Here is a 26,947-nt window from a genome sequence, read left to right on the forward strand (position 1 = left end):
CTGCTCCATGCTACGGACACCAGGGTGTCTGTAGTTACAGCAAGCACTAAATAAACTCAGATTTCCTCTTCGCTATTGCCCTGTGCATAGTGAAGTGACACTTCCGTCTTCAAATCTTTGCTCTGATCAAGTGAGCTTGCTTTCAAGCTTCAAGTTATGCCCCAGAGATAAACTTGTACATCATGTCTCTCGTCAGACACTTTCCTGATGTTTATTTAAATACAACTGGCTTTTTTTGACGTTGGAAACATTTCACTGATGTTCTGTGTTTTAACCATCATTGGAAATGTATTGCATGCAAAACAATTGTACTGTGGGTGTAGCCACAGATGACAGGATGTCCTGCACAGTCTTGTATCAGGTGAGGATACACAGCACTTGTGTTAATTTAGAGAGAACATGAACATTAAAGGACACCGTAAGAAGATGATGTGAAGTCTTTGATAACCAAATCACATAGAGGAGCACAATTTGTATTTCTTGTCCACACAACCTAGGTCAAAGCAAAAGCTGGAGATAAAGTGTAGACAGGATTGAGCATTCATTCCATGCTTTATGTTTCTGGGAGTGTTTTCCAAGGCTTTCTTTACCTCAGCATCACATTGAAGAAATCACAAATAGTATAAATTTGTTTTAATGTATAGGTTTTTTTCTTAGTAAAAGGACTTTGAGAGTGTAATGAGTGTAAATTCCTTGTACCTAAGTTCCATGATAGCCTAACTAACTTGAACTTTTGTGTTAGAACTGAGCTTAGGGACATTATTGTACCAGTGCATTTGCATATGCAAATCTGTATGAAAACAACTTGGGGGTTTGGGTTGGGTATTTTTTCTTTTTTTTTTTTTTGTTACATTTAAGGGAAAGCCATGCAATCACTATGCCTTTGATTTAGCTCTTGAGAATAAAGAAAGTCCTTTTTTTTAAGTATAATTAATATATCATCACTGGCTTTTCAGAGTACCTGGATTTCCTCTTTTTTAGTTGCTTAGGAAATGACTGATTGTAAACACACTTAACAAAAAACCCACAGAAAATGTAATGTTTTAAAATAATTTTACACTTGGGAGAAGCTTTTCAGAAGAGAAAGTGGAATTAGTGGCCAGTCTGCAGAGAATGTGGTGCAGTGTATGTGCTCTCTTAGGTGTAGTTTTGTAGTTTTTAGATGCCTGATTCTCATTTGACCTTTTAGCCTCTGTTCCTCTAGAGTCTATAAAGTAAGACTATCTCACAGAGGCTGTGTGCTACATTACTAGATAATAGATAAGATAGGCACAACTCACTTCTTTCGTGGCAATTTTCCACTGAAACTGTCACATGTCAAAAAAGAAATACTTTCTTCTACTAAACCTAAATACCAGCATTTCCAGCAGTACTGGGTGATCCAATGTTCTGCCTGTAGTAGAGCATCCTGCCCAGTATTAGGCAGTTCCTGCATATTTCTCTCGAGTATTACCCTTGAAATGCTCGACTGGGGAAGACACTGGGAGCAATTTCTAAATTACTGCTCTTAACCTATGAGATGCCCCTCTAGAAGCAGAATTTCTGTGGCATAACTTTTTATATACAATAACTGCAGCAGCTGCTTTGGGGTTTGGAATACTTGCATCACTGCGTTGGTGCATGCTGTTGTCTGTAATTTAACCATAACTGCTCAAAATCTCTCAGGTGGTACATTAGAATGAGGCATCCTGTGGCTCTGCAACTTCTTTTTCCACCTGGAACTGTTTATTTTCATGGACGTTCTGTAATCAGTCTATAAGACAGTAGTGAAGTATGAGATGAAGAAGAATGGAGTTTCCTATTTATTTTAATTAAAGGGTGAAAAGCCATTAAGTACAGTATTAACTACAGTAAGTGATGAAGCTGTTGATGAAGCATCATTTGTATTTGCATTAGATTACATTTGGGTCAAAAGCTTAGTATTAAAATTCACAGTATCTTATCTCTAGTCCACAAGACTTTTCTGTGATTCAAACAAAAAAAAAAGTATGCTTTGTATTTCCTGAAACTCTTAATGTAGCCAGCTACTTCAAGTTTCGTAAAAAAACTAGATATTAAATTAGAACAACCAAGAGCATATGCAAGAACCTTACTTAACAAAGGCAGTGTAGATATATGTGAGCTGCTGGTTATCATTAGATACACAATTAAATCCTTTCCCATCATCAGACAATCTTGAATTCTCTTCACAGAGCTGTTCTTCTGCTGTTCCTTTTACTAGCAACAAAACTACCCAGAACTCTAGCCAGGGACTAGAATTCTGATGTAGCTGGCCCTATAGAAACACAGGTGCAAAGTTGAAACAGGGCTCAGCTATTTAAAATAAATTGTGACTCAATAATGTATCACAAGAATCTAAATCTAAGGATACATATTTAATAAACTGTGGGCACTTACACTAGAAGTAGTTCAGGTCTGGCCTGTTTTTAAGGACAGTCTTTGATTTTTAGAAGTTAATTGAGCTATGAGAGGAAACTGAAATAGACTGATCAAGGAAGGCTTTCATAGTGTCACTGTTGGTTAAATGCACTTACAGAGAGCAGAATGTAATCCATGCGAGGATGTGCACACATGCAACAAATGCTTTCAGAGTAGGGACTGTATTGTGCTAATTTATTTCTAAATTTAGTTTTTCATTAACAGAATGATCAAGTGTTGCATATAGAAGAAAAATCAGCTAAATACCTACTGTCTAATGTAGGGCAGTTGGTTGGGTTGCAAACTCCTGTGTTTTGTGAACACAATGAGCACTGGGTTGTCATAAAGAACTTCCCAATCTTAGGGGTTTTTAAGACTTTGCAATCTAATAGTCATCTCAGACTTGAATGAGAGATTTTTTATTTATTTTCACCTTAGACTTTTTTATTGCTTCATGTGAGTAAACTATTGCTGTATTGAAAAACCACTGTAGGACCTATCCACCTCCTTAATCCTGTAGAGCTTCTAATTAAAGTCCTACTTAATGGATTTATGGGGAACTTAAGGAGAGCTGTTAGTCTTCGGGCTAGCCCTTCTGCACAGATGTGAAATTTCATGCTTTCTAGCTTGCAGGGCATAATGTAATTATTTGTGTTGTAGTTTTCCAATCTGACAAACTGCTTGTAATAACAGATACTACTCAAGGTGGCTGATTTTTGAATTAATTTAAGGTCTTTGGCAAATGCTATTAGGTAAGTACAAATTATTGTCATTATATACCTTCCCATGCCTTGATGAAGTTCTTACTTAACACTTTATAGCATCAAGTGGTGGAGCTGTACGTGTGTCTCAAATTGAATCTTGGTTGAAATGGGTACAGTTCCAATCAATCCCAGCAGGAATTGCACCCTAGTTCATTTTCACGTCAGCCTGACTCAGGCAAGCTCTGAGGGGCCTCTCATTTCTTGCACAGCTTGTAATAAAGCTTATTTGTCAACAAAACCACCTAGAAATAGACAGCTGTTAGCTGCAGTTTAGTGTGTTGTCATGAGCATCTGTAGGGTTCTTACTGTCCTCACTCTTGCTCCAAATTTTGGTCTCATGCATTAATTGCCAGCTGTCTCACAGTTAGTGACCAAAGGGTGGTAATGCCTCTATAGGGCCATCATGATTGATGAAAAATATGAAGATAATGTTATTTTTATCACTAATTACTTAGTGCCAAAGGTTTAGAGAAAATTGAACAGAAGATGAAATGAAGCATTAATTCAATCTTACAGTAGATGCGTTATTTATTACCATTAATGTTTTATGTTCAGGCAGTCATAAATACCTTTTAGTGGCTAGACTTGCTTTAAAAGAGTGGTTTTAGTGCTTGTTTTGTCCTTTTTTACCTTCCAATTTAAACTTGACTAAGAGCTGAACTTTCAAACATTCATAGGAGCTCTTGGAAAAGAATGGTAATTCTGTCTAAATTTTGCTGGGTGGTGAGGACTGGCTCTTGCATTGTTAACAATCAGGGGTGAACTGGTTATGACATACTAGTACAGACAGTTCCATAAGGGTACAGTGCAGAAGTTCTGTAAAGGCTGCTGCCTTTTCAATTTTGCATTATAGCTGTTTTGACCAACAGTGATAGTCACTTTAAAAATGTCTGGATGAGGTTGGGTGCAGCCTGCTTTTATGGAAACAAGCACATTGTGCATGTTTTATACATCAGTGTGAAGCAGGGGATTGCTCCATTATGGCGTGTGGCTCTGACATGCAGGGACAATCTTTGCAAAAGAATTCATAACTCTTGAGGTAAAAGATAAAATTGTTTCAAAGCCTTTTCATCTTTCTGGTGTGGAGTCGTGAAATAAATATAATTAGGGACTGAACAGATGGTAAATCCTAATATAAAAGAATATACCCAGTGAAGAAATCTGTATTACTTCTGATTCTGCAAGAGTAGCTTCACTGTTTTTTCTGGTTTCCTTTCTGTCAAGAAATGTTAAAATTTACCATCAGGAGAGAATAAGGGAAGAGTTCAGAATCAAGAAATGTTTCTGCAGAAGGGCCATTTCCTAAAAAAAAAAAGGAAAATTTCTTCAGAACAGATTTCTTATACTGGAAGCATTGCAAAGACAAAACTAATTACTAATTGCTCCAGACTGTTGTCCCAAGAGTTGTTTGTCCATCTTGTCCTGTAAGTGAAAGTACTGATACTAGATTTATCACACGCATTTACGGGGAGGATGTGGAAGAAAACCTTGAGCCTGTTGAGGCTAAAAGCAAATGATGAGTACCTTCTTGAAAACTAACTAAATATGGAATATTTTCACGTGAAAAATCCACATTTCATTTTATATAAGTTTGGGGTCAGTTCTTGTGGTAACAGGAAACAATAATGGGCAACTTGTTTTCTAATATGTATTCTTTACATGCTTGGTAAGAGGCATAGGATAAGGATCATCTTTTATTGTGTGTACAGCACCTTGCACAGATGTGAAAACAGGTCTTCTGTATTGACTGGAGTCAAAATGAGTGCTGTTGTAGTAAGACTAATATGTAGGATTACGATAATTTTGTGGGGTTTTTTTCTGATAAGTATGTTGAAGTGGCTATATACTCTGTATTTTTTCCTGTAGATGTTGTAGTCTTACAGCTTTAGTTGGTGATGTATTTTTTTTTTCATTTAGAAGTTGGCTGATATTTTTATAAGTGAACAGTAGGCAAATATTTAGGTAGGTCTGCTGACTGAGGCAAAATCTGATCTTCTCAGCCTTTGTACTATCTATGTTAGTTTTTTAAATATGGTAACAGCTTTGAATAGAGAGGTATCACTCTCATGTTTGGGCTGTATTGAACAACTAATACCAGAAAATGTCTGGTCGATTGTGATTCCTGTTTAACGATTATCACAGGAGTGTCATGGCTCTTTGCATGAGGTCTGCAGATGATAGATGCTGAGTCTACATTATTTTCCTCTTCGAGCACATTGGGAGGAATCTTCTGTCCCTTCTCAATGAAACCAACTGATTTCTAGTGACAATGGGGTTAAAAATCTTACGCTGTGGCAGCACCCCTGGTTTTTAGCCATTTTGACTGTCAGCACGATAGGCATGTGGTGACACTGAGAGCTGTACTTTGCCTAGCCCTTTGTTGCAAAACTCATTAAAATCATTGGGAGTCTGAGCTGGATTAACACCTCAGAACTGAGTCAGTGCCCTTCAACCTGCGCAGCACCAGGTCCCCGTGAGGTGTAGGAGTCCTTGAGGCACAGGAGGGCTGGGGAGGGCCAGGGGGTTCAGCGGGGCTGCGTTCAGGGACAGTGCCTGTGCTCGGGTCCCCGCGCTGTGAGCATCGCTCCAGCCTGCCTGCCAGGAGGTGACATGGCTTCTGAGCGGGGAGGGAGCTTACAGTCTGGCACGTAAAAATTACTGACAGCAATTACCGCAAATACCTTGTCTTTTTAAACGATTTTGGGGTAATTTGGCAGCAGGATCAGAAATGTATATTTTGTCTAAGACTTGATCTTTTTCTTGATGCCTTTTCTTTACGTGTATCTGTTATTCATTCACTTACATGAAAATGTCACCCTCCACAGGATTTCTCCGTAAATAGATTACGAAAGGAGTGAATTCCCAGTGCTCAATTTTGTCAATTGTTGTATTCCTGCTATTCCCGTTCACTTGGAATCTGAAGTCTCTCAGAATCGCAGCGAGAAGAAAAGGAAATAGTCATTACTATTTGCAGTGGCGGAGGGCTTTTCTAATGGTTTCTCAAAAAAAAAAAAAAAAAAAAAAAAAAAAAAAAAAAAAAAGGGTTAGCAATTCGAGCTAAGACACTCCTGGCTGCTTTTCGCTAGAAATGACAACAAAGCCTGCTCGACAGACAGAGCACATCAGCAACCTGGGCAGATGGGTCGGTGACATTAATTAGATACTGGCGGTGCCTTTAGCAGGAATCGGTGGTTTCCTCCCGTGAAAGGGCTGTTCCGCGGATAAGGAGCAGCGCACCAGCCGGGGCACCGTCTTGAATGTCCTCGTCTCCACCGAGCTGGGAATGCGGGGAAGGTACCACAGCCTGGTCGTGCTCTCAGTTCCCACTTAACGCGTCAGGGGAGATGCGATGTGACGGTTTGTTTGCCCGTGTCCCTGTGTCACCGACAGCGTTTCCAAACTACTCTGACAGGCAGGCAGAGCTCCGAGACGGCTCGGGGAGACGTTCCTCAGACCTGCCCTCCGCCGTCCCTCCCCGGCCAGGTCACTTGCCCGGGCTGCCCCGACCCTGCCCTGCCCTGCCCTCCCTGGCCGGCCCGGCCGCTCCGTCCCCGCCCGCCCCGCTCCGGGCGCTGCCCCGGCCCGCCGCCCCCGGCCGGGCGCTGCCCTCAGAGGCTCGGCAGGGCTGTCCCTGCTGCCCGGCCAGCCCCGGAGCCCCGGCTCGCCTCCCGTGAGTTGCGGCGGTGCTGCGCTGCCCCCTCCTCCCTCGCTCCCTCCCTTCCCGCCGTGCCTCTCGAAGAAAGCGGTTTTTTTCTGTTGTCGGGGAGCGTAAATCAGCTTCATCTAAAATCTCGGAAGTGCAAGTCCATCACATCTTCCTCCGAGCCGCCTGCTACACCTTGCGTGAGTCAGACTGCAGAGCTCCCGGTGCCCTTCTCGCTGTGCGGGGCTGCTCGTGTTTCCCCCTGTCTCAGAGGCAAAAGCAGAAGTGGAATCTGCTCACGCTCTCAGCGGTTCCTTCCCCGGTTGTTGTAGCAGTCGCTGACCTCCAGGCACTATGAATAAACAGCAAAGCTGGGAACAAAAGGAGTCTTCTGGCTGCCATTATCTCACATTAACATAGCAGACGCGCTGCGGTGTGAACAATGCGAGTCTCATTCGCCGATAATCAGCGAGTACCCAGGCATTTGGATTACCAAGGCAACAGGCAATGGTAGAATACTGGGTGGGTGTGTTTTTTATTGTAAAGGAGCAGTCGGATATGGAAACCCAGGTATATTGATAAAGCAGAGCAGAAGGAATGCCTGGTGGCAGGGGGGGACTGAGGGCTCGGGGGTTGCATTCCGACACACGTGAGATAAATAAGACATGGATGAAGCAGGTCTGTGCTCTGAGATGCAATAAAGATTAAACTGCATTTGTCAAGCTGAAAACGATCATAAGATAATTTCAGCATTTTGAAAAAGGTAACAGGTGGCATGTTAATAGCAGGGCTGTTACCGGCGGATTTTGTTACTGTGATCTGGGCTGTAGTAATGCATTGCATGGTCTACTTGTGTGACAATAGAACTGGGTGTGATGGTTTAATCTTTTTTCCTTTTATCAGATGGATGCTGTAGTTCCCATGTCAGACAATGTAACCCCTTCTGCTTCTTAGAGGCAGGAGTGGGTCTCAGTAGTATTTTTGTTTCTTACCTGCATAGCTGTGATCGTTTATGCCACATGGACAGAAATAAGTTGTGTTATCTCTGTATCTTTGCGTGTGCACACACATGTGCGTGGACATATATGAAATCTGTAGTGGAGCAGGTCTGTGTGTGCATGCAGGGGAGATGTGGGTGTTTGCAGGTTCAAAAACAAATCTCATTATTTGGCCTAATGCATTTTTCTAATTTCAGGAGTTAAAATCAGATGCAGTAACTCTTGCTGAGCAGCGTGAGACTTGCAGGCATGGCTGTAAGTGATGACACTGAGTGTAGAGTGAGGCACCAGGAAGCACAGCAGCGAGCGTGTCACAGCCTGGTCTGTAGCAACCCAATGTGAAATGGAAGGCAGCATTCCCACCTTGTGCAGTCATAAGTCATGCAGGCCTCACAGGCCTTGTCATAAATATAAAGAAAAAGTTCAGGGCTTTCAGCTTCCAGAGGTACTTTGTATCACCTGCTGAACTGTCAGCTCCATTTTGCTCAGTCTCCATGCAAACGCCTGTATTGTGCATGTGTGTGTGGTTGCATGAATGGTTATTATAAATGTGTGTGTGGATATTTAAAAGAGCAGAGGCAGGGGGTGATAGCCACCTGCTAGCAGCAGGGGCCATCCAAACCACTGAGCTGATAAATGGCTTGTTGCCGTCACCTTTTGACTGCTTCACCTGCATCTGCTCACCTAGAAGGGATTCAGAGTGCTTCTGTGCTCTCGTATGGTTTGGCAGAAGAAGGAAGCCTCCTTCTTTTTACAGTGAGTTACGAAATTTCTAACTGCTTTCAGTCTTCCTTTTCATGGTGCAGGCAACATCCAGTACTGAAACAACACCTGAGGTAATCCTTTCTTGATAGGCAAAGACTAGGTATGGATCTGCTGTGCATTTGGAGTTGGGAGAATCAAAGCTTTCCAAAGGATTAGAGAACATAGTCCTCTAGTTGGAAAGAGTAGAGGGAATCAACAGACTTGAGAAATCATGGTGGGATATATTTTGGAACTGTGTATTTTATTTGTAAAATCTGGATGTTTGTAGTCTCATCATTAAGAGGTAGAGAGAAATAAAGTCTTGTAGAATACTTCCAAATTGGCTTTTTTCATTTTAACGTTACATAAAAACACCCAGTGATTTGGATGGGATTGTGTTTTAGGTGTTAGCTTAGTAAAATGCAGGATGGTGCCTTAATTTATGCCAATACAATTTAAATGTCTTCAAATAATAATGCAAAACAGAGGAATGCATTTGAGGAAGGTGTGAATCACATAGGTGGCATCAATCAAAAGCTAATTCTTGCTAGCCATCCAAAGTCAGTTATTAGTATACAGAGTGACTACACCACCCTCTTGCTTCCCTCATCTTGAATGTAAAAAGTTTAGGGTACCAGCACACAACCTCAGCTTTTAGATTGGTTCTGTACCTCATGTGTGATGTACAGAGTCACTTACTCTTTGTTTCCTTAAATATGTCATCTTATATGCTTGGTGACAGTAAGCAGTCTTCATGTTCTTTCCACATTGGCGTCCCCTGGCTCTGCCCTCTTCCTCTGTGTGAACAGAATGGTTTACAGAGCCTATGGAAAACACGGCACCAAAGGTCAGGGGACAACTCAGTTAATTCTGTGGTTTGGTTTTTATCATAGTAATGTGTTTATAGTAACCATCACCTAGCCTAGAAACCAACGTGAGGTGTTCAAGTTGAAACATGTTGGCCAAGTGCTGTAGGTGTGTGAAGATGGTCCATGCATCTCAGGTGGGGAGGTGCTGGCTTTGTTTCCTTGAAAAAGAATCTCAATGAAAAATGACAGGTCCGTTGTTTCCTTCTAAATATCTAGTGGTTTTCACAAAGAAAATAAAGGCAGATCTCCAAAATGTTTTTGACTGGCAGTAAGAGAAAACAAATTCTTGCTTTTATCACAGTGGGGTTTTCTCAAATTAATACTCAAGGCCAGGGATATTTTCAGTGGAACTTTGACCAAAAGGGAAAAAAAAGTCCATTTGATCTGTAATTTCTGAATGGGCTGTCAGGGATTCCTAGCTTATTGAGTTGTTAGGTTTGCATGGTACAGCGCAAATACTCAAATTGAACTGCTTTTTTTGTATGAAGTACTAAAATGCTCCAGAAAGGATTTAAGCTGCTTTGTTTCCCAATCTTTTTTCCCAGTTTCCAGTGCTAGGTTCATGGTGGTACCCTAATCAAGAAGGCTTGCAAACTGAATCCATATTAATAAATAAAGTACCTGAGTAATGTTGTCTCAAGAAATCGAAATAAAACAAAAACTAAATCTAAATGAAAGAAGCTGAGCTGCCTAACTTACGAGACAATCCAGACATGAAACTCATGTCTTGGTGCTTCAGTTATCTGGGGCTTTCTTGCCTGTTCTGATGGTGGGATTTGTGATACTTTTCCACTGGAGATGCAGCAGGTTGTAGGGGGGAAAGAGGGGGGCAAGGAAAGGAGCCTTGTTTGGAAATTGTTGTGGTTTTGTTTGTATTAAGGTAGTGTCACCTAGAGGCTCCAACCAAGAATACAGGCAAGGGGTGCTGGGCACCCTGAGCACACGTCTGCCCAGAGGCAGAGCAAGGTGCAGACACACAGAGGTGCCATCAGGCAGGAGCAGATCAGCAGCCCCAGTTTTGGGCTGTGTTTTGCCTGTTCTGATTTTTGGCCATGTGTTATTGCAAAGAGGTGTTCAGCCTGTGTCGTTCTCTGACACCTCATGTTTTGTCATGGGATGCTCTCATCTCAAGGTGTCCATGGGTGACAAAAGAAGATATGGGACAAATGGCAGTCAGTGTTCCAGTGGCAATGAGCTGCTCATCTTGGTGTCAACTGAGAAAGTTAGGCTGGAGTTGCTAGATTTAAAGGTTTGTGTGAATTCTGTGTGTGTCAGCTACCCTTTTTTCATCATCAAGGTGGGATGACTGCACTTCAAAGATGTTAAGACCCTGCCAAACTGCAAAGCTGGCTTGAGGGTAAGCGACAGAAAGTAGCCATGGAAGGCCCAGCTGTGGGAAACTTGATTGTCAGGGGCTGGACTGAGAAGGTTTCTTTGGAAAGTCAGCGTCTGGTGCAGTAGTTGGTAGATTTACAGAGTTAAAAACAGAGGTAGATGCTTTATGAGAGTAGTATTTTAGACACCTGGCCCTCTCAGCAAGTGATGTGGAAAATCACCAGGAATGTGTAATTCCAGTTTTCACCCTCCTCCACAATATGTAAAGTGCCAATGCTCTAGGGATGCATGCTTCACTAAACCATCTGAATCTTTCCTTCCTCAAGGAGTGAAGACACGTAAACAGAGTATCAGATACATATACCATTGCTTTAGTGACAACATAAACATATTTTAAACACAGCAAATAATGCCACAAATCATGTATAACTACAGTAATTCACTTGTATTAATTTTTTCTCTAAAGGTCACTTGTTGTTAAGCAGTTTTTATTAGAATTAACTATCAGTCTCTGTCTGACATGAGGTCTGTAACTTTTCCTAGAGACTGGATATCTGCCTAGTACTGGGATTAAGAGAAACTTTTTAGACCTAACTACCAAAGTACTTCTTCAGCATGAGTGTTATATTACTGGTGGGTTCAGTACATCTTCCAGTAGCTAAGAAATCCTTCCTCATTGCTTGATTGCAGTTTTGCTAAGTCAGAGTAGGGAAACATTACTCTGAGAAGTAATTTCTCTCCATCTCTTCCTCTTTGCTCTGTGGCTTCCTCTGCTGTTTGGCCTTTAATGCTGACCAGTAGTATGTATAGGTTCATTAGCACTATTGTAAATTTAGTCAATACTCTTTTAGTGGGCTCCAGCTGAGCCCAAACTGACTCACTGTCCTCCAGGGTGCAGTGAGAGGCTTAATTACCCTTGTACAGTTCAACAGGAACAATGTCATGGGCAGCATTTCGCTTTGGCTGAGGAGGTTGAGGCTTCTTTCTTTATTGGCTGCCATCTTCAAGTTTAAAGAAAGGGATTTCAGGATAATTCACAGTTCTGTATAATAACAAGGGGAAACCACCGCTCTTTGCAAATGAGAATTGGATTGGTCACGTTTCATTACGGTACTTACATGGATTTTCCTTTGATGGTGGGAATATTCCTTTGGGTAGTTCTAAGGACAGAAATGGAAGTTGAAAGAGCAGAGTGGATGGACAAGTAATCCTCTGCTTGAGTGGCACAAATTTCAGCATCTGCTACTGCTTGAAACCAAGGAAGTCTTCATGTGATGGAGAAAGCTGGGTATTGTATTCAATATGGCAAAAGTCGTACTCAGACACGCACGGAATTGGTGATGGGCAGAGTAAATGCTGGGGAATGTAAACCATGGGATTGCCTTGGATTTCTCATGGGGTAACTAAGGTGAAACTTGAGTGATGAGGTTTAGGACAGTAAGTGATATTGGGCTATTTAAGTTCATGTTCTGCAAGGCATATCTATCAATATTTCAGCGTTGCTATAATTTCTGTTATTAAAATGTTTGAGATTTAACACTAGGTCCTGTGTTGGATAATGTGGTAGTCACGTGGTTCAATGTGCACACTGAATATTTCTCAACAAATCTGTAGCTTGTCTCTTTTTCTGACGTTTTTTGTATGGTGCTGGAGGCTTTATTATTTGTCAACAACATAGTTTCTTGAGGTGTCACCCATCTTAACTGTAATACAGTAAAAATTGAGTGATTTACTCTGTATTTATAATTAGGATGAAGTGATTATATAGTCTTTAAGAACCCAGTGTAGCCTTCCACTGAACAAATGATTTGACCACTGAAAACTGTGGAGGAATGATATATGAAGTCCCTCCTGCATACTGTAAAGGAGAGAAGTGGGTAAAAGAAACATGCTTAGGAGGCAAAGAAAGTGAAGTAATAATTATAACTTCTTAACAGCAGGCTGAAGCTTAGCTTGCTCAAAGTTGGAGTGTGTTTACAAACTGTACGGCATATTTGCATTAGAAGAATCTTTAGTGACTCTGTAGTTTGATTCCTGCCTGTCATTACCCTTCTTGTTTACTCATATACTTGCAAAATATTTGCCTTGCTCCTCAGGTTTTATTACCTGTCCACAGCACATCAGTGGGGAGTAGAGAGGAATGTCTGCAGTGAGTCCTTTCACTGCTTATGTCATGGAGAGAGCTTCTTTCTAGTCACTGAAGCACATGAACACTCATATGTGCCATAAATATCCAAACAAACCACAGAGCAGACATCATCAGAAACAGTCAGAGAAGGAAGTAAAGTAGGAGGCATCATTCAGAGCGGGATAAAAGAGGAAATCTTAATAGCAGTCACAAATTCTGGGTTAGTCATCATTTGTCTCCATGCTGGTAGAGGGACTTGCATTGCGTCACTTGCAAATATTAGTCACTGAAGCCATTGTCTGAGCCTCTAGTGAGAGGGGCAAGGTTCTGAGAGAAAATATTTTAAAGAAACATGGGCTAGCAGGACTTAGTGACTGCAAGGTGTTCAGTATGCCCTTATTCACACACTGGTTTATATGGATGCCGTCAATGTAAACATGACGTGTCAGGCATCTTATAGAGAATTAACCATTTTCCATTAATTTTCTCTAATTATTTGTTAGGGGAAATTGTTCTTTTCTCGAATTTAAATTTTTGTGTGATTTTGTTGTTTGATTGAATATGGGTATTTTGAAGCAAATAGATCTGTTCAAACTCACAGTTATGTTCTCATACATTGCTGGTGTGCTGCCAGAGCATTGTGGAGTTTGTTTGAAATTTCCTAGCTGTTTGAGAAATGTATTCACTACTTCATTTACACAGTTTGCTGCTGCTGTTATTACATTATTTGTTACTTGGGACAGAGGCAGTTTTTATCATACATGTGCCCTCTTTGTGCAGAGCAATGCCTGTTCTTAAATGATTCACACTTGGTGTTATGAACAGGCTAAAGAATGAGCACAGGGGTAGTCCTTGATTTTGGCTGACAGCACAAAAGGAGAATTTTGGAGATAGCTGGTAGTTAAGACAAAAATGCAGTTCTTGATATAAAATACGAATCAGTGGTGTTTGAAAATGAAAGAGCAATGTGTGTCTGTTAAATGGTATATTTATGTTTATACCTATATATATGTATCTATCTAGATGAGGAAAGATCACCTGAGTGTATGTGTATATATATGCAAATTGAAATCTAATTTACAAGTTAACAGTACAAGAATGAGCAAATTTCAAGTGGAATGTGTTTTATGGTCATAGGATTGATAGTTACTATCACTGGATTTAAGATATTTCATTAATTACTCTAAGTGCGTACCTATCCTGGGCTCATTCTGGAACCACCATCTGCTTTTCTATGAAAAGAACTGTAAGAAATGTTTTCTTGTATCTGTGGACAAAGCTAATGGAAAAACCCAATCCTCTCATCCACATATTTATCTGAAAGATGTGTTATATATCTGCAGTTGATTTTCTAGAATGCTGATTAGCTAATACTGTTTTTGGCATGCAGCTTATCCATCGTGTGGGAGAACACTATCTGAATTTCAATTTACTTTCAAGATGATGTTGAACTGCTATTGCTTTTAAGGCTCTTCTGGCCATTTGGGGACCCACTGCAGACAGTGGAGCTGCAGTCTGGTCTCAAAATCTAATTGAATTGATATAAGGCAGCTGAATCAGTGATGGTTGAAGAGTTTGAGATGAATAGCAAAAAAAAATTACATGCTTCTGAGTAATTTAGTGTCCTTGTTTGAAACTCTGCCCCTGAGTTACTTGGACTTTCACTGCTAACAGATCTTTTTATGGTAAAAGCCCTGTGCTTCAGTGTAGTTAAGGAATTCATTCCTTCTCTGTGTTTGATATGATCACATTGCTATTAAAGAAACTTCATGCCTCTGAGAATATGAAGCTAATGGTGGAGGAGGAGTGGAGAGTTAAGGTAATGTCAGATGTTAATTCCTTTGTCACCACCAGCAATTTGCCACAGTTCAAACTTCTGAAATCTCACCTTCCTGAACATTTGTTTTTGCAGTGATGGGTCTTTCCCTTATGATTCTGTTCCCTGGCAACAAAATACCAACCAGCCTCCAGGCTCTTTATCAGTGGTCACCACAGTATGGGGTGTGACTAACACCTCTCAAAGCCAGGTAAGCTTCATTGTTATGCCTCCTTCCCTCTAGATATGCATTTTTGCTAATGTTTGTAAAATGGAAGGGTTTTTTGGAAAATCCTCTTGGGATCAGTAGTGGTGTCTGTCTTCTTTGTTGTGTACGATGCATTATTTTCCCAGTCATGTACTCTTTGGTGGCATTGAACAAGAGGTGTCTGAGAGCTTGAGTCAGTCACTCCTTTGGCTGCATGCAAATGTCAGGCTTGGATTTGCTTCATATTTTGCGCTGTGTGGTTTCAACACTAAAAGCATGGGTCTGGGGTAATCCCAAACCTCTTGAGAATTCAGATTGAATGGGAAGAGTTCTATTAAATTTTAGCTAGATTCACCAAATGATAGTTGTTGATTTTATCCTGGGTTGTGCTGCACTTGTGGGCTGGTGAAATTCAGTACCAAGTGTAACCCCACACCGAGTGTCTAATTACCAATTTTAGGCTGTGTTCTTTCCTGTTAGTGCTGTCTCACTTAGCAAAAATATTTCAATATACATTGGAGCAGAAGCATGGCCTCTTGGCCTCCCAGGTGAGAGCCATACTTCCTGGATTTTGGTTCTCCCCACTCCTAACTCTCTTTTTCTTCTGTGTTGTATATTGAATTATACTGTACAAAAAGAAGCAGCTTTTATGAAGAAGTTACCAATTATTTGTTATAGTGTGCACTCCTAGGGATGTGGCACAAATTAAACACGCAGACAGTCTGGCCTTTGCTTACACCATAGATAAAGAGCTCAAAACACATCACCATCTTTAGTGAGTGCAAATCATCCATAAATCTAACCTGTCTTTCCTCCTTCTTTCAAACTAAGTGGTGTTAGATCCCATACAAAATTTTCTGAGGTTTTTTATGTTATTATTTTAATTTTGGTAAAAAAATTGAAAATGAAATTGTAATGGGATGAGCCATCTGAAAAAGAAATTACTCAATTATTCAGAAGCTAAGTTATATAGATACTCACATGGCAGTTATGTAAGCACTGGTTATGGCAAAATCTTTCTTCAATAAAACAAGAAGAGGAAACAGTTACAGGATCTATAACATGTTTTATTATTGTTGATTTCTTTAACACCTTAAAAGAAAAGGTATCCCATCTGGGAGAGAAATACCTGAGTAAACATCGTGGTCTATATATTGGCCAGAAAATGAAAATATAGTTTCTTTTACACTTAAAAAGGCATAAGGAAAGATTAAAAAATACTCAGTTTTGTTCTTTCATAAGAGTACTGTAATGTTACTTGAACTCTTCATGGTACTTCAGAGGAATGTGCAATAGAAGGAAAAAAATCTCTTGCATGATGAAAGAAAATGCTTCAGAGTCAGTGCAAGGAAGCAGTGAAACTCTGGAACGTAAAGCTTGGTTATAGCCATTCAGAGCAGATTGAAATGAATGTCAGGATTTCCTGTAAGGCTTCGTGCTCTTTGAGGGAAAGGAATGACTTGGGCTCACCAATTCCTGTTCTCAAATGCCTGAAGCTGTTGAGTTAGTCTTCTGCAAAAATCAGGAACACTGAGTTTCTTCCCAAGCAGGAGACTTTTCGGGAAATCTTATGCGGGTGATCCATGAGCAGCCACACTTACATCTCCATGGAAATCATAGCAATTTGGGGAAAAAATCCTTTAAACAAGCAAAACAAGTCCTTTTATACAGAGAACAGAGGACTCTTTTATAAGAAGCAATAAAAACAATCAGTAGACTTTTGTACGCTATTTAGAGAGTCAAGAATAGGTTAAACTACTGAAATATGTTCTTTCACAGTTTTTCTATCTGTAGTACCCTTTGCATTGTGCTGACCAAGTTACTTCAAAGTCCTGCACCAACAAACAAACCAACCAACTGAACAAACAAAAAAGCTCTCACCCCCTCACACCCTCTGCCCCCCCAAAAAAGCTCTGTCCATTCTTGTAGCCAGATGAGTGCTCATGGCATGGTTGTAGCAGGTCTTTCTCATAAACTTTTTTATAAGCATATGAATTTGGGTTCCATCAAGTTGAAAATCTTGGGTGTGTTTGGAAATGGCAAAAGGAGAAATCACCAGGAATGTACACCTACACTTCAGTGAGGTCTGTGCTCATTAGGGTTCAGAGTACAGGTGGTTATGATTTAATTTAAGTAACAAATCAACGTAATTTGCTTGTAGTTCAAGGTACAGCCCCTCACTCTCATGTTTCTTCTTGCAGGTGCTGGGAAATCCAATGGCAAATGCTAACAACCCTATGAACCCAGCAGGAAATCCCATGGCTTCTGGGATGACAACCAGCAACCCTGGGATCAATTCCCCTCAGTTTGCTGGACAGCAGCAGCAATTTTCAGCCAAGGCAGGCTCCACTCAGCCATACATACAGCAGGGCATGTATGGGCGGCCCAATTATCCGGGAAGTGGAGGCTTCGGTGGCAGGTAAGATTTACTTCTCTGAGGTGGAAAATGGGTGTAAATACTTGATGAAGCTTGTTTTAGTGACCTGGCAGAAGTGTCACGGGCTTATTTTAATTATATAAAGTCTCAGTAGCTCTTTTTTTGCTGGTTAACTGAAGCACATACTGCTTTTACAGCTTTGGAAATCAGCTACCCAAACTGGAAAGAAATTCATCACAGTAAATGGAAATGGCTTAGGTCAATCAATTAGCTCTAATAAACCCCCAAAATAAAGTTTTAATTAAGAGAGATGTTAAACAGACCACAGGCTTAGGAATGATTAACATTTAATAAGGCCATTATGTGAAAGGTATTGATGGTATAATTTCTACGTGCATATGGAGGAGTAAGCTTGAGTATTGGGCAAAGTCGTTTCCTATGCAACAGAATATTGCTGCCCAAAGACTAACTCCACAGCAGGAATTTGAAAAGAATCTAGAATGAAGATGCTTGTTTAAAAAGATGGTCGTGTTGTGTATTTATTTTGAGGAAATAAATGCTGCATTAGTCATATAACGCAGAGCTAATAGCCTGGCATTAGTTACATGTTGACTTTCTGTGTCTATACTTTGTGAATGGGGATGGTGAGGGCACTTAACTGAAACCACTGTTCAGGCCCCAGTGCAAAGGCTGCCAAAGAGACTGCTGCAGTTAGCACAGGCAGTCTGGTGTGAAGGATATGAGCTTGGGACTCAGAAAGAGAGAGAGTTTATCTCTCCCTTCATCTCTGCCACTGCTCTACTGCATGACCTTGAACATGCCAAAAAGTCTCTTCAGCTTTGTATTGACATCTCTAAAGCAGGCACAGAATATTGGCCCATATTCATAAAGATATTTGATAACTTGAAGTGGGAAAGGCATGGTTTGTCTTGGCTTTGTTTGTCTTGGGATCAACAGAAGAGATGGGTGGGAGCTGCAGAACACACTGTGTGGGATCCACTGGAGTCAGTTGCATTGGGTCTCTCCTGGCCTTTCTGCTAAGGTTCAGGGAGAAATGCTTTTATGATACCTTGAACACTTGCCATAATTCACCTCTGAGGCAGATTAATGTGCTGTCTTGGAAGAAGTTCTCTGTATTTGCCCCTACACTACTGAGATACAGAGCATTTACTCTCAGGAGTTCAGTCCTACTTTGCAGGAAGCTACAGAGCTGCAGAGAAGTTCCTTACCCCCAAAATGACTGCTGGCAATGCCTTGCAGTCCCAGTGGCAGCTCTATGACTGCTGCAGCTGGGCAGCAGGTGTGATTTGTAGATGCCACTGGTATCTCCTGTACACCCCTAACTACCTGGCCTTCATTAGTCATCGATACGTGCTTTTGGAACCGTTCAAAACAAAATCCACCAGGCACCTCTTCATTCTCTCCTCCTCTCTCTTCTTCCCTGTTAGTTACCCTGGAGGCCCAAATACCCCCGCAGGAATGGGCATTCCCCCCCACACGAGGCCACCAGCTGATTTCACCCAGCCAGCTGCAGCTGCTGCCGCTGCTGCAGTTGCAGCTGCAGCTGCTACAGCAACAGCTACAGCTACAGCCACCGTGGCAGCCCTCCAGGAAACACAGAATAAGGACATGAACCAGTATGGACCGGTAAGAGAGTAACCCTTGTGTCCTCATACCTGCCTGATCTGGACCAATACAGAGAACTGGCTGTCCTCTCCACTGTTGTGTTTGTTAGGGTGCCTACTGTATTTTTAAATTTTTAAAAAAAATATATATATAATTTTTTCTTTTGTGCATGAGCATGGTTAGAAATGCTTATGAGAAACTGCTGGAATGTGGGTATGTAGGTATGAGTCAGTCCCCGTGTTTTTCCTGATAAAACTTGCCTGACTGTATTTTGTAGTTTAGGGGTTGCCTCTTAAAAAATTTGAAGATTTCTCAAACTTACAGCTGCATCTGATGTGATACATTATTGCTGCCTTTACCAGCTCTCTAAATTTGAGTACCTAGTGAAATGTTCTAGAATCTTGCCGTAGGTTTTGTGACTCTAGGACAATTGTTTATTTTGCTAACTGCAGTTGGTTGTTTGGGTTATTTTCCTTCAAACAGGAAAACAACAATAGAAGGCAGATTTGGTTTTTAATAATGTTGTCTATACAGGCAGCTATGTGAGACATGTATTTCCAGTTATCCATAACTTCTAGCATGTCGTGACTTCATGGAATTTTTTTCTTAAAATAAACAAGGGCTTGATCAATTCAGGTTTTTCCTCCTTACCTTTTTTACTTCTCTGAATTCTCAAGTATGAGAGTCCATATGCCAGGTGATGACTTATGAGAGTCTATATGCCAGGGTCTTAGAAACTGTAGTGTTGTGCTCTATTTGCACAGCCAACATCCTAACCTGTTCCCTTACAGTACTAGACCAGCCAATTGAAACAGTTTAATTTCTCACCTTAGACTTACATCCGTCTTCCACTCTTACGCCTTTTACAATTCCAATTGGATTTTTGTTATAAATAACTTCACCGCCCATCAAATGTTAGAGAACGTTGAAGGAAAATGCGACATAAACCCTTCCCTTCTTCCCTTCCCCAAAAGCATGTTCAGCTCCCTCTTCCCATTTTATAAATGCATGTCGCATTTTATTCTTTTTGTTTTTTTTCTTCTTCTTCCGTTGAAGGTTTGTTCCTCTTTCCAGATGGGTCCAACTCAGGCTTACAACAACCAGTTTATGAACCAGCCTGGTCCTCGTGGTCCTGCCTCTATGCCAGGCAACATGAACCCAGCCAGCATGGGGGCAGGAATGACACCTTCCAGCATGAGCGGGCCCCCCATGGGCATGAACCAGCCCCGGCCTCCTGGAATGAGCCCCTTCAGCACCCACGGGCAGAGGATGCCTCAGCAGGCCTACCCAGGCCCACGGCCCCAGTCCCTGCCTATACAGGGCATAAAGAGACCATACCCGGGAGAGGTAATAAAATAAATGATCTTTTGTGTATGCTCTTCCTTTGACTGCAGGTTGAAACATACTGGGTAATGTGTGGTGCATGTCCCTTTAAGATAGGTACGTCTTTATTCCAGCCTTGGTAGGAGTGCAGCCATTAAAATATTAGCAGGAGGAGCTCTTCCTTTTTAGCTCCTAAAGTATTCAGGTTGACCCTTGCTATGTTAGTCCATATGATGGTCATAAGTACAAGAAAGGCCCCAAACCAGAATATCATTCTAAGATTCTCATGGTGACTTCATAGATCTTAAGCAGGCTTCCATCACAGGAGTGGAGTCTTTAAATGTGGCAACTTGCAAGAGACACTGAGGGTGAAATACTTCATTTTAGCCTGATAGACTAATCTGATCTGCGTTTTCTTGGACAGTTTTGTTTTTATAATGAAATACAGGACAGACATTGCATTGTAACACCAGTAGTAATAGCAGTCATTTTTTAGAGAACAGTTGCTTTCCAAACTTTCTGAATGTTGATTTGCATAGTCACTAAGATGAATAGAAATCATGTTGAACTCAAATACCTCTCTGTCAGCATTTATCTAATACCAGCTTATGTGGAGTGTGATAAGGTTCCATGCTGCTGTAGAAGATCTGAACAGCTTTAAAGGCAAAACTACATTGCCATTGACTTGTATTATGACGGGGCAAAACACTTAGGGTCAAATTTTTAGAGAAATTTAGACAACTGAAGATGTAGACAAATGAGCTTTTGGAATTAAAAAGCACCAATGTGTTTTACTCTTCAAGTTAGTATGGACTGGGCAGTAGAGGCTTTTTAGAATTCCAGCAGCTCCCAGCACCTAAATACGCCTAAATGTTTTTACAAATCTGGCCATCACTTAGTAGCTTCAGAGATCATTTCCTGGTGAAATTCTTTATTCAACTGTATTCAACAACAGGTGTAGAGCTCTGAATATTGTTATAACTGCCCTGACAATAATAATGGTACTTAGAGTTTATAGAAATTGCACAGCAAAGAGGACCGTGGCATGCAGAAAATACAAAAATATTTCTGCCTGAGTTACACTTCTTTCCTGCTCTGCAAACTTTTTTCTTTCTAAGTAACTAATCAGAAATAAAAAAGGGATGTGCTTTTGCAGGAATTGCTTCTCTTAGGAGGCTTTTCACTCTGTAAATACTGCCACTTATTTACAAGTAAGTTAAGAAAATGCAAAATGTGGCTTGTTCACATGATTTTTTCATATTTTAAGGATGACTTTAAATCTCTTTTTGCTGCCTAAGAATCAGGTTTTTCATTGTAAGTGAATATGTTCATGTTTCCAACAAGTCAGTTCTGAACAGTGCCATAAATGTTGCATGTTTGTTGGGCTGGAATTCTGCAGATGATATTTGCCTATTGTTTATTGAAGGGTTCATTTATGGAAACATCAATAAGCTGATTTTTCAAACTGACATTCTACTACCTTTGGAGTTCCAATTTTCATTACTTCAATTCCACAACCACAGCAGAGTCTTAGCTAGCACCAGCAAAGTGCTTATGAGTACTAAGAGCTTCTCTTTAGTTGTTAAAGGATTGCTGAACACTTTAGCAAGAGGCCAGCAGAGCAGTTGAGTTGAATAGGCAGTTGAATGGACAACGCAGCTTCTATTCTCTTGTCCCTTCAAGGGTTTTATATTTATTTATGTATTTGTTTAACTTCTTCTTTTTGTGCTTCCATTCTACGTCTGAAAAAGGAGCCCCAGGCTTGGGTGTGGTAGCACTTGCAAAACACAGAAATTTTGAGGACATTGCATCTGGTTGTAGTTCTGGTTTCTTCAAGCACAGTGCCCTTTGAGAGTGTTACTAGTGTGTGTGTGTCCTACCCCACTTAGGTTTGCAAGATTTTTATGCTTTTGAGAGGCATTCATCTGAAGGGGTTTTGTTTATTTTGATTATGCTACTGAATGTGTGCTGGTAATCCATACAAGAAGCTGCTTGCGTAAAACATGGCTTTGTCTTCTTGTATCCCTGTCGTGAAACAGCCAAATTACGGAAACCAGCAGTATGGACCAAATAGCCAGTTTCCAAACCAGCCTGGTCAGTACCCAACTCCCAACCCGCCAAGACCCCTCACATCTCCCAACTATCCTGGACAGAGGATGCCAAGCCAGCAAAACACAGGGCAGTACCCTCCTCCAACAGTCAACATGGGGCAGTATTACAAGGTAGGAATTCTCACATTATCTTCTGTTCTGGTGGCCATTTATTAATGAAGTCATGTTAATGGTTTCATAGATACTGGTTTTATATAGTTGAAGGAAAGCGAGATAAAAAACTAGAGTTTTTGCTAGTGTTTTGGGTATCCCAGAATCAAGTCAATCAGCCAAGGTGCATTGCAACTTCAGAGCAGTTCATAAAGAAAATTGAATGTTGCTGCAGCTCATTAGAGGCTTTTACAAGAAAATGTTGGGTTTGCTTTAAAAGTAGCTTGTAAAAAGAAGTACCTAATGGGATTCAGGTGTACCATTTTCACCTATTCCTGGTCCCCCACAAGAATGTATCTGTGGAAATTTGTAATAAGCAAGTTCCACATTGCAGCATTCCAGTTTTGGACCTACAGTTGTCACTGTTGGATTAAGCCAGGCAAAACTTAAAAGGTGTTCCAGCTGCAGGTTTCGTCTGTGAACTGAAGTTTCTGCGATTTTTTCCAACCTCTTCCTCCTTTTGTCTCAGTGTTTTCCCTCTGTGCTACTTGTTTGGGGCAAGACCTAGAGTTGTTAAAATCTGGCCTGAAACCTGTTTATGGATACATCTTGAGCACTTTGTATTCTCCCAACTGAGGTTGCACTGGGGCCTGCTGAGGTTTAGCACCTTTGAAATGCACACAAAGGTGATCTGTTGCACACAGGTACAAAATGGGGAGGACCATTGCTCTTCTGACCTGCTTCAAGCATCAGCTGTTGGAGTATCTGGGCTACATTCTGAATTTGAACGTAGGCTGAAAGAATCCAAGTTGCACAGTGTTGTTGAATTGGAATTGTTTGGTGTGATTCACACAGAAAGCACCATTAAAAAAGGGGAAAGCAAAACGCTTTTGTGTAAAGCATCTGTTCCATGTGCAGCTACGCTGTCCACTGTGGTACCCAAGGAATGCCTGTTGGATCATGGCAGCTTTTGCAGTTCACTCTCAGGAAGAGCATGAGGAACAGACAGATCTCTATATGATAATTCCAGTGCAGTCAGTTATGCTAAAGTAACTGCAGAAGATCTCTGTCAAGTTTTTAAGTGACAGATTTTTAAATACATTTTATGTACATTTATTTTAGATGGGGTTTAAGAGTTTTTATTTACCAGATACTTCCAACAGGGAATTTGTTTCTTTACAATGTATCCCCAATATTGTATTCAAATAGTGACTGTTCTGGAAACAGTTAGGAAAAAAAGGAGATTTTGTTAAAATGGCAGATTATCCTGGTTAGGGGGAAAATTCCACAGACAAAACCTGAACCTTTGAATTGTAGTGATTGTGCAGGTAGTAAGTATATGTGTCAAAGATAGAAACCAAAGATCGCTGGAAACTTGAATGTTTCAGATTTGAGAAAGCTCCCCTCTTCTTACATGCTCTCAAGTATCTTAGGTTAGCAGAGCAGCATTTATATACAGAATCAGATCTGAAGTCTCAGTGCTTGGGCTGTCTGTAAAGATTTTCATCTTCTGACACTCTCCTGTGTTTCTGCTTATGGTACATGAGCCATGCAGTTGCAGTTTTGTTTAATGTCAGCTTCCCTCACATCAGGGTTATTGGTTTATTCTGTTGACTGCAACCACCCCCTTAATTATAAGAAACTAAACCAAAGATGGTTTACTGCATAGCTGCTTTTCATATTTAACTGTCCTTTTTCTATCAGTTAGTCTGAGCTAGCAGCAAACAAGGAACAGAATCAAATTGTAGGTAGCAGAATAAAACACCACCCCCTGACCCCCAGAGCTTTAATTCTGAGTAGAGGAGTTGAACAGGGGTGGAAGAAAGGATAGATGGAAGTAAAAAGGGCACAGACTGGCTAATTGTGTGTCTTTGGATTTTGGTTTTTGTGTAGGCTTCTGTGCACTGGGGCTATTTTGGGAGGAAGGCAGAGAGATACAAAGGGCAGGGTGGGCTGTGGTGCAGTGGAAAAACTGAAGCAAATGGCTGGTGTGTTTTGGAGAGAGGGCATTCAGAGGAGCACAGTAAACCTTTTAGCAGCCTTGCTTGTATCCAGTTAAGCTGGCTGTTGTGCCGGTCTCAGTTCCTGCTTTGCTCCCCTGTTGTGCCTCTTCCCTGAAGGCTTCATGGGACATTCTGTGGTTACTTGTCCAGAAACAGAGGGGCCTCCCTCCCATGTCTGTTGTCTTTGGTATTCAAGGCTTATCGTTCTTGTTTCAAGACTGCAATAACAATGTGATGTTATTTATTTTCTAGCCATCAAGGCCTGTACCTGTGGCAAATTACCCTCATTCACCTGTTCCAGGAAACCCCACGCCACCCATGACACCAGGGAGCAATATTCCTCCATACCTGTCACCTAACCAGGATGTCAAACCACCATTCCCACCTGACATTAAACCAAATATCAATGCTTTACCACCGCCTCCAAGTGAGTAGCAAACAGAATGCCCCCACAGTGGTTTATTGTTCCTCTGTTCTCGGCCACATACATTTCAGAGTCTGGAAAGAAGCTCTGACTGCTGCTCTGGGAGAGGCTGGAGTTGCAAAGTTGTAATAGGTGGCATGCACAGTGTAGGCTCACTCGAGCCAGTGCACATAATAGAGAAAGACTGCTATGCTCTTCTAAAATAGAATGTCAGAAAAGTTCTTCCAGGTTGAACTTGTAAGGATTTTACTCCAGAATTATTCCTTTGTTATGCTTCCTGAGGAGAAAACACTTGATTTTGGGTTGTGTTGTGTGTGCTTTGTAGGCTTGTTTGTTGTGTGAACTTCCATTTGGTCTGTTTTGTTCAAGGGCAAAGCCATTCATTGAACAACACTGCAGAGTAGGATAAAATGTGAATATTTATAGCAGTGTCTCAATTGTGATCCATACAGGCTTCTTAGGAATATTCAGTACTGTGCCAGAAATTGATATATGTTCCTTTCAAAGCCACTCAACGTCACAGCTACACTTGGCTGGGAACAGGACAGGAATAACAAGATTTCTCTGACTGGGTACTAGCATGAGATGTTTGAGGTTTTGAAGTGACTGATGAACAACAGGAGCTATCATTTACTAGGGAGCTGGGAGAACCTTATGTTTTCTGTAAAATAACTGCTGCTGCATTAGCACTTTGCAGCTCTGTTTGGAGTTCAGGATAGCTGAAAAACCAAGTAGAAGAAGATGGGCTGCAGTATTATTTGGGCAAGAACACAGGATTTAAAGCCATTTGGACTTCATAGATCAGCTGTAAGTTACCTCAAAATCTCATCTTATGGGCTCAGATAGTAATTGAATACCGGTGTCTTTGGTCAGCACATAGTTTCAGCTGATGAAACCGTTGAAACTAATTGGGTAATGTTGATCCCTGCTCAAAGCAGAGAAAACAAACATTATCACAGTTTGACATTATTAAGAGATTTGTTTTCAGTCTTCTGCCAACAGAGTAAACTTGGACACAGCACCTATCCTGTAATAAAAACCAAGAATTCTTGCCATGCCTGGTTTCTGTTGGTGGCTGGAGTGCTATGGCCCTAATGTGAAGTGTGTGACAGTAGAAGACTGCTGTGCCACTATCAGTTTGAGCCTTGTCACCTGTATCAGTTAGATGATAGAGTTACTTCTGACTGTATTTCTGTGTGTGTGTGAGCCTGCTAAGTGAGACCCAGTAGCAGATCACTGTGCCATTGTTGCTATTCTGTATAAATATACACATTGTTATTGCACTGCAGATGCTAAAGGGAAAGTTCACGCTTTCTCTCCCTCTTCGATCCCAGCCAACCACAACGATGAGCTGCGCCTGACGTTCCCGGTGAGGGACGGGGTGGTGCTGGAGCCCTTCCGCCTGGAGCACAACCTGGCGGTCAGCAACCACGTCTTTCACCTGCGGCCCACCGTGCACCAGACGCTCATGTGGAGGTGAGCCCAGCCTCGCTGCAAGTGCCATGTGTCCTGTGAGGGAGCAGTGGAGGGCCAAGGCACGGCACTTCCATTGGCCAGGAATTTCACTTCCAAAATTGTAGCCTGGGTAGGGAGAATGTCCTTTCAACTCGCAGGTGCTCTAACCTGTCATTTTCCAGAGACAACACGTTCTAAAATGCTTCGCAATATGTATTGTGTGTCCTTGCTGATAGCTCATGGCATGCAGAATCTGAAAAACCACTGCAACCATTGCATCCTCTCTGCTCTGGGTGGAACAGGAGTGGGGTTTCCCTGACCCACACCACTTCAAACTTCCATCTGGAAATCTGAAGTCCCAGGTGCTTTGTGACCTCTGAAACGTTAGATGTGAGAGCAGCTCTGCAGGGCTCTTAGAGTTTATGCTTAATTACACAGTGCAGAGTTACCTGATAATGAAGAATATCCCACTTACAAGTAAGGACCCGATTTTGAGGCTTGGTAAAATAATTTGGAAAGACAAGTGCTTAAATCCTCCAAACTTCAGAAGCTAATTTCCTAAATTCCCCTGCTCTCTGACTCCACCAGTAAGCACAGCTCAGAAATGTGAGAGCA

The 26,947-nt window shown here is 41.3% G+C and overlaps 1 protein-coding gene across 10 annotated transcripts in view; it reads left to right on the forward strand.

The window, feature by feature from the left end:
• The window catches only part of ZMIZ1 (zinc finger MIZ-type containing 1), a 339,556-nt gene that overhangs the window by 288,298 nt on the left and 24,311 nt on the right, over nucleotides 1-26,947 (forward strand). For 7 of the 10 annotated variants that reach the window (XR_010081335.1, XM_063405931.1, XM_063405932.1 and 4 more), the window contains 7 exons: nucleotides 14,812-14,926; nucleotides 17,125-17,342; nucleotides 18,749-18,947; nucleotides 19,983-20,273; nucleotides 22,289-22,471; nucleotides 24,706-24,880; nucleotides 26,167-26,353. Coding sequence is in view for 9 of the 10 variants with exons in the window: in XM_063405931.1 (XP_063262001.1) it covers nucleotides 14,812-14,926; nucleotides 17,125-17,342; nucleotides 18,749-18,947; nucleotides 19,983-20,273; nucleotides 22,289-22,471; nucleotides 24,706-24,880; nucleotides 26,167-26,353 (1,368 nt within the window). In the remaining variant the exon portion in view is untranslated. The remainder of the gene's footprint in view (nucleotides 1-14,811; nucleotides 14,927-17,124; nucleotides 17,343-18,748; nucleotides 18,948-19,982; nucleotides 20,274-22,288; nucleotides 22,472-24,705; nucleotides 24,881-26,166; nucleotides 26,354-26,947) is intronic. The other 3 variants (XM_063405933.1, XM_063405934.1, XM_063405940.1) reach the window with 3 other exon arrangements.

This window comes from Prinia subflava, chromosome 9, assembly GCF_021018805.1.
Source record: "Prinia subflava isolate CZ2003 ecotype Zambia chromosome 9, Cam_Psub_1.2, whole genome shotgun sequence".
NCBI classification, from domain to species: domain Eukaryota; kingdom Metazoa; phylum Chordata; class Aves; order Passeriformes; family Cisticolidae; genus Prinia; species Prinia subflava.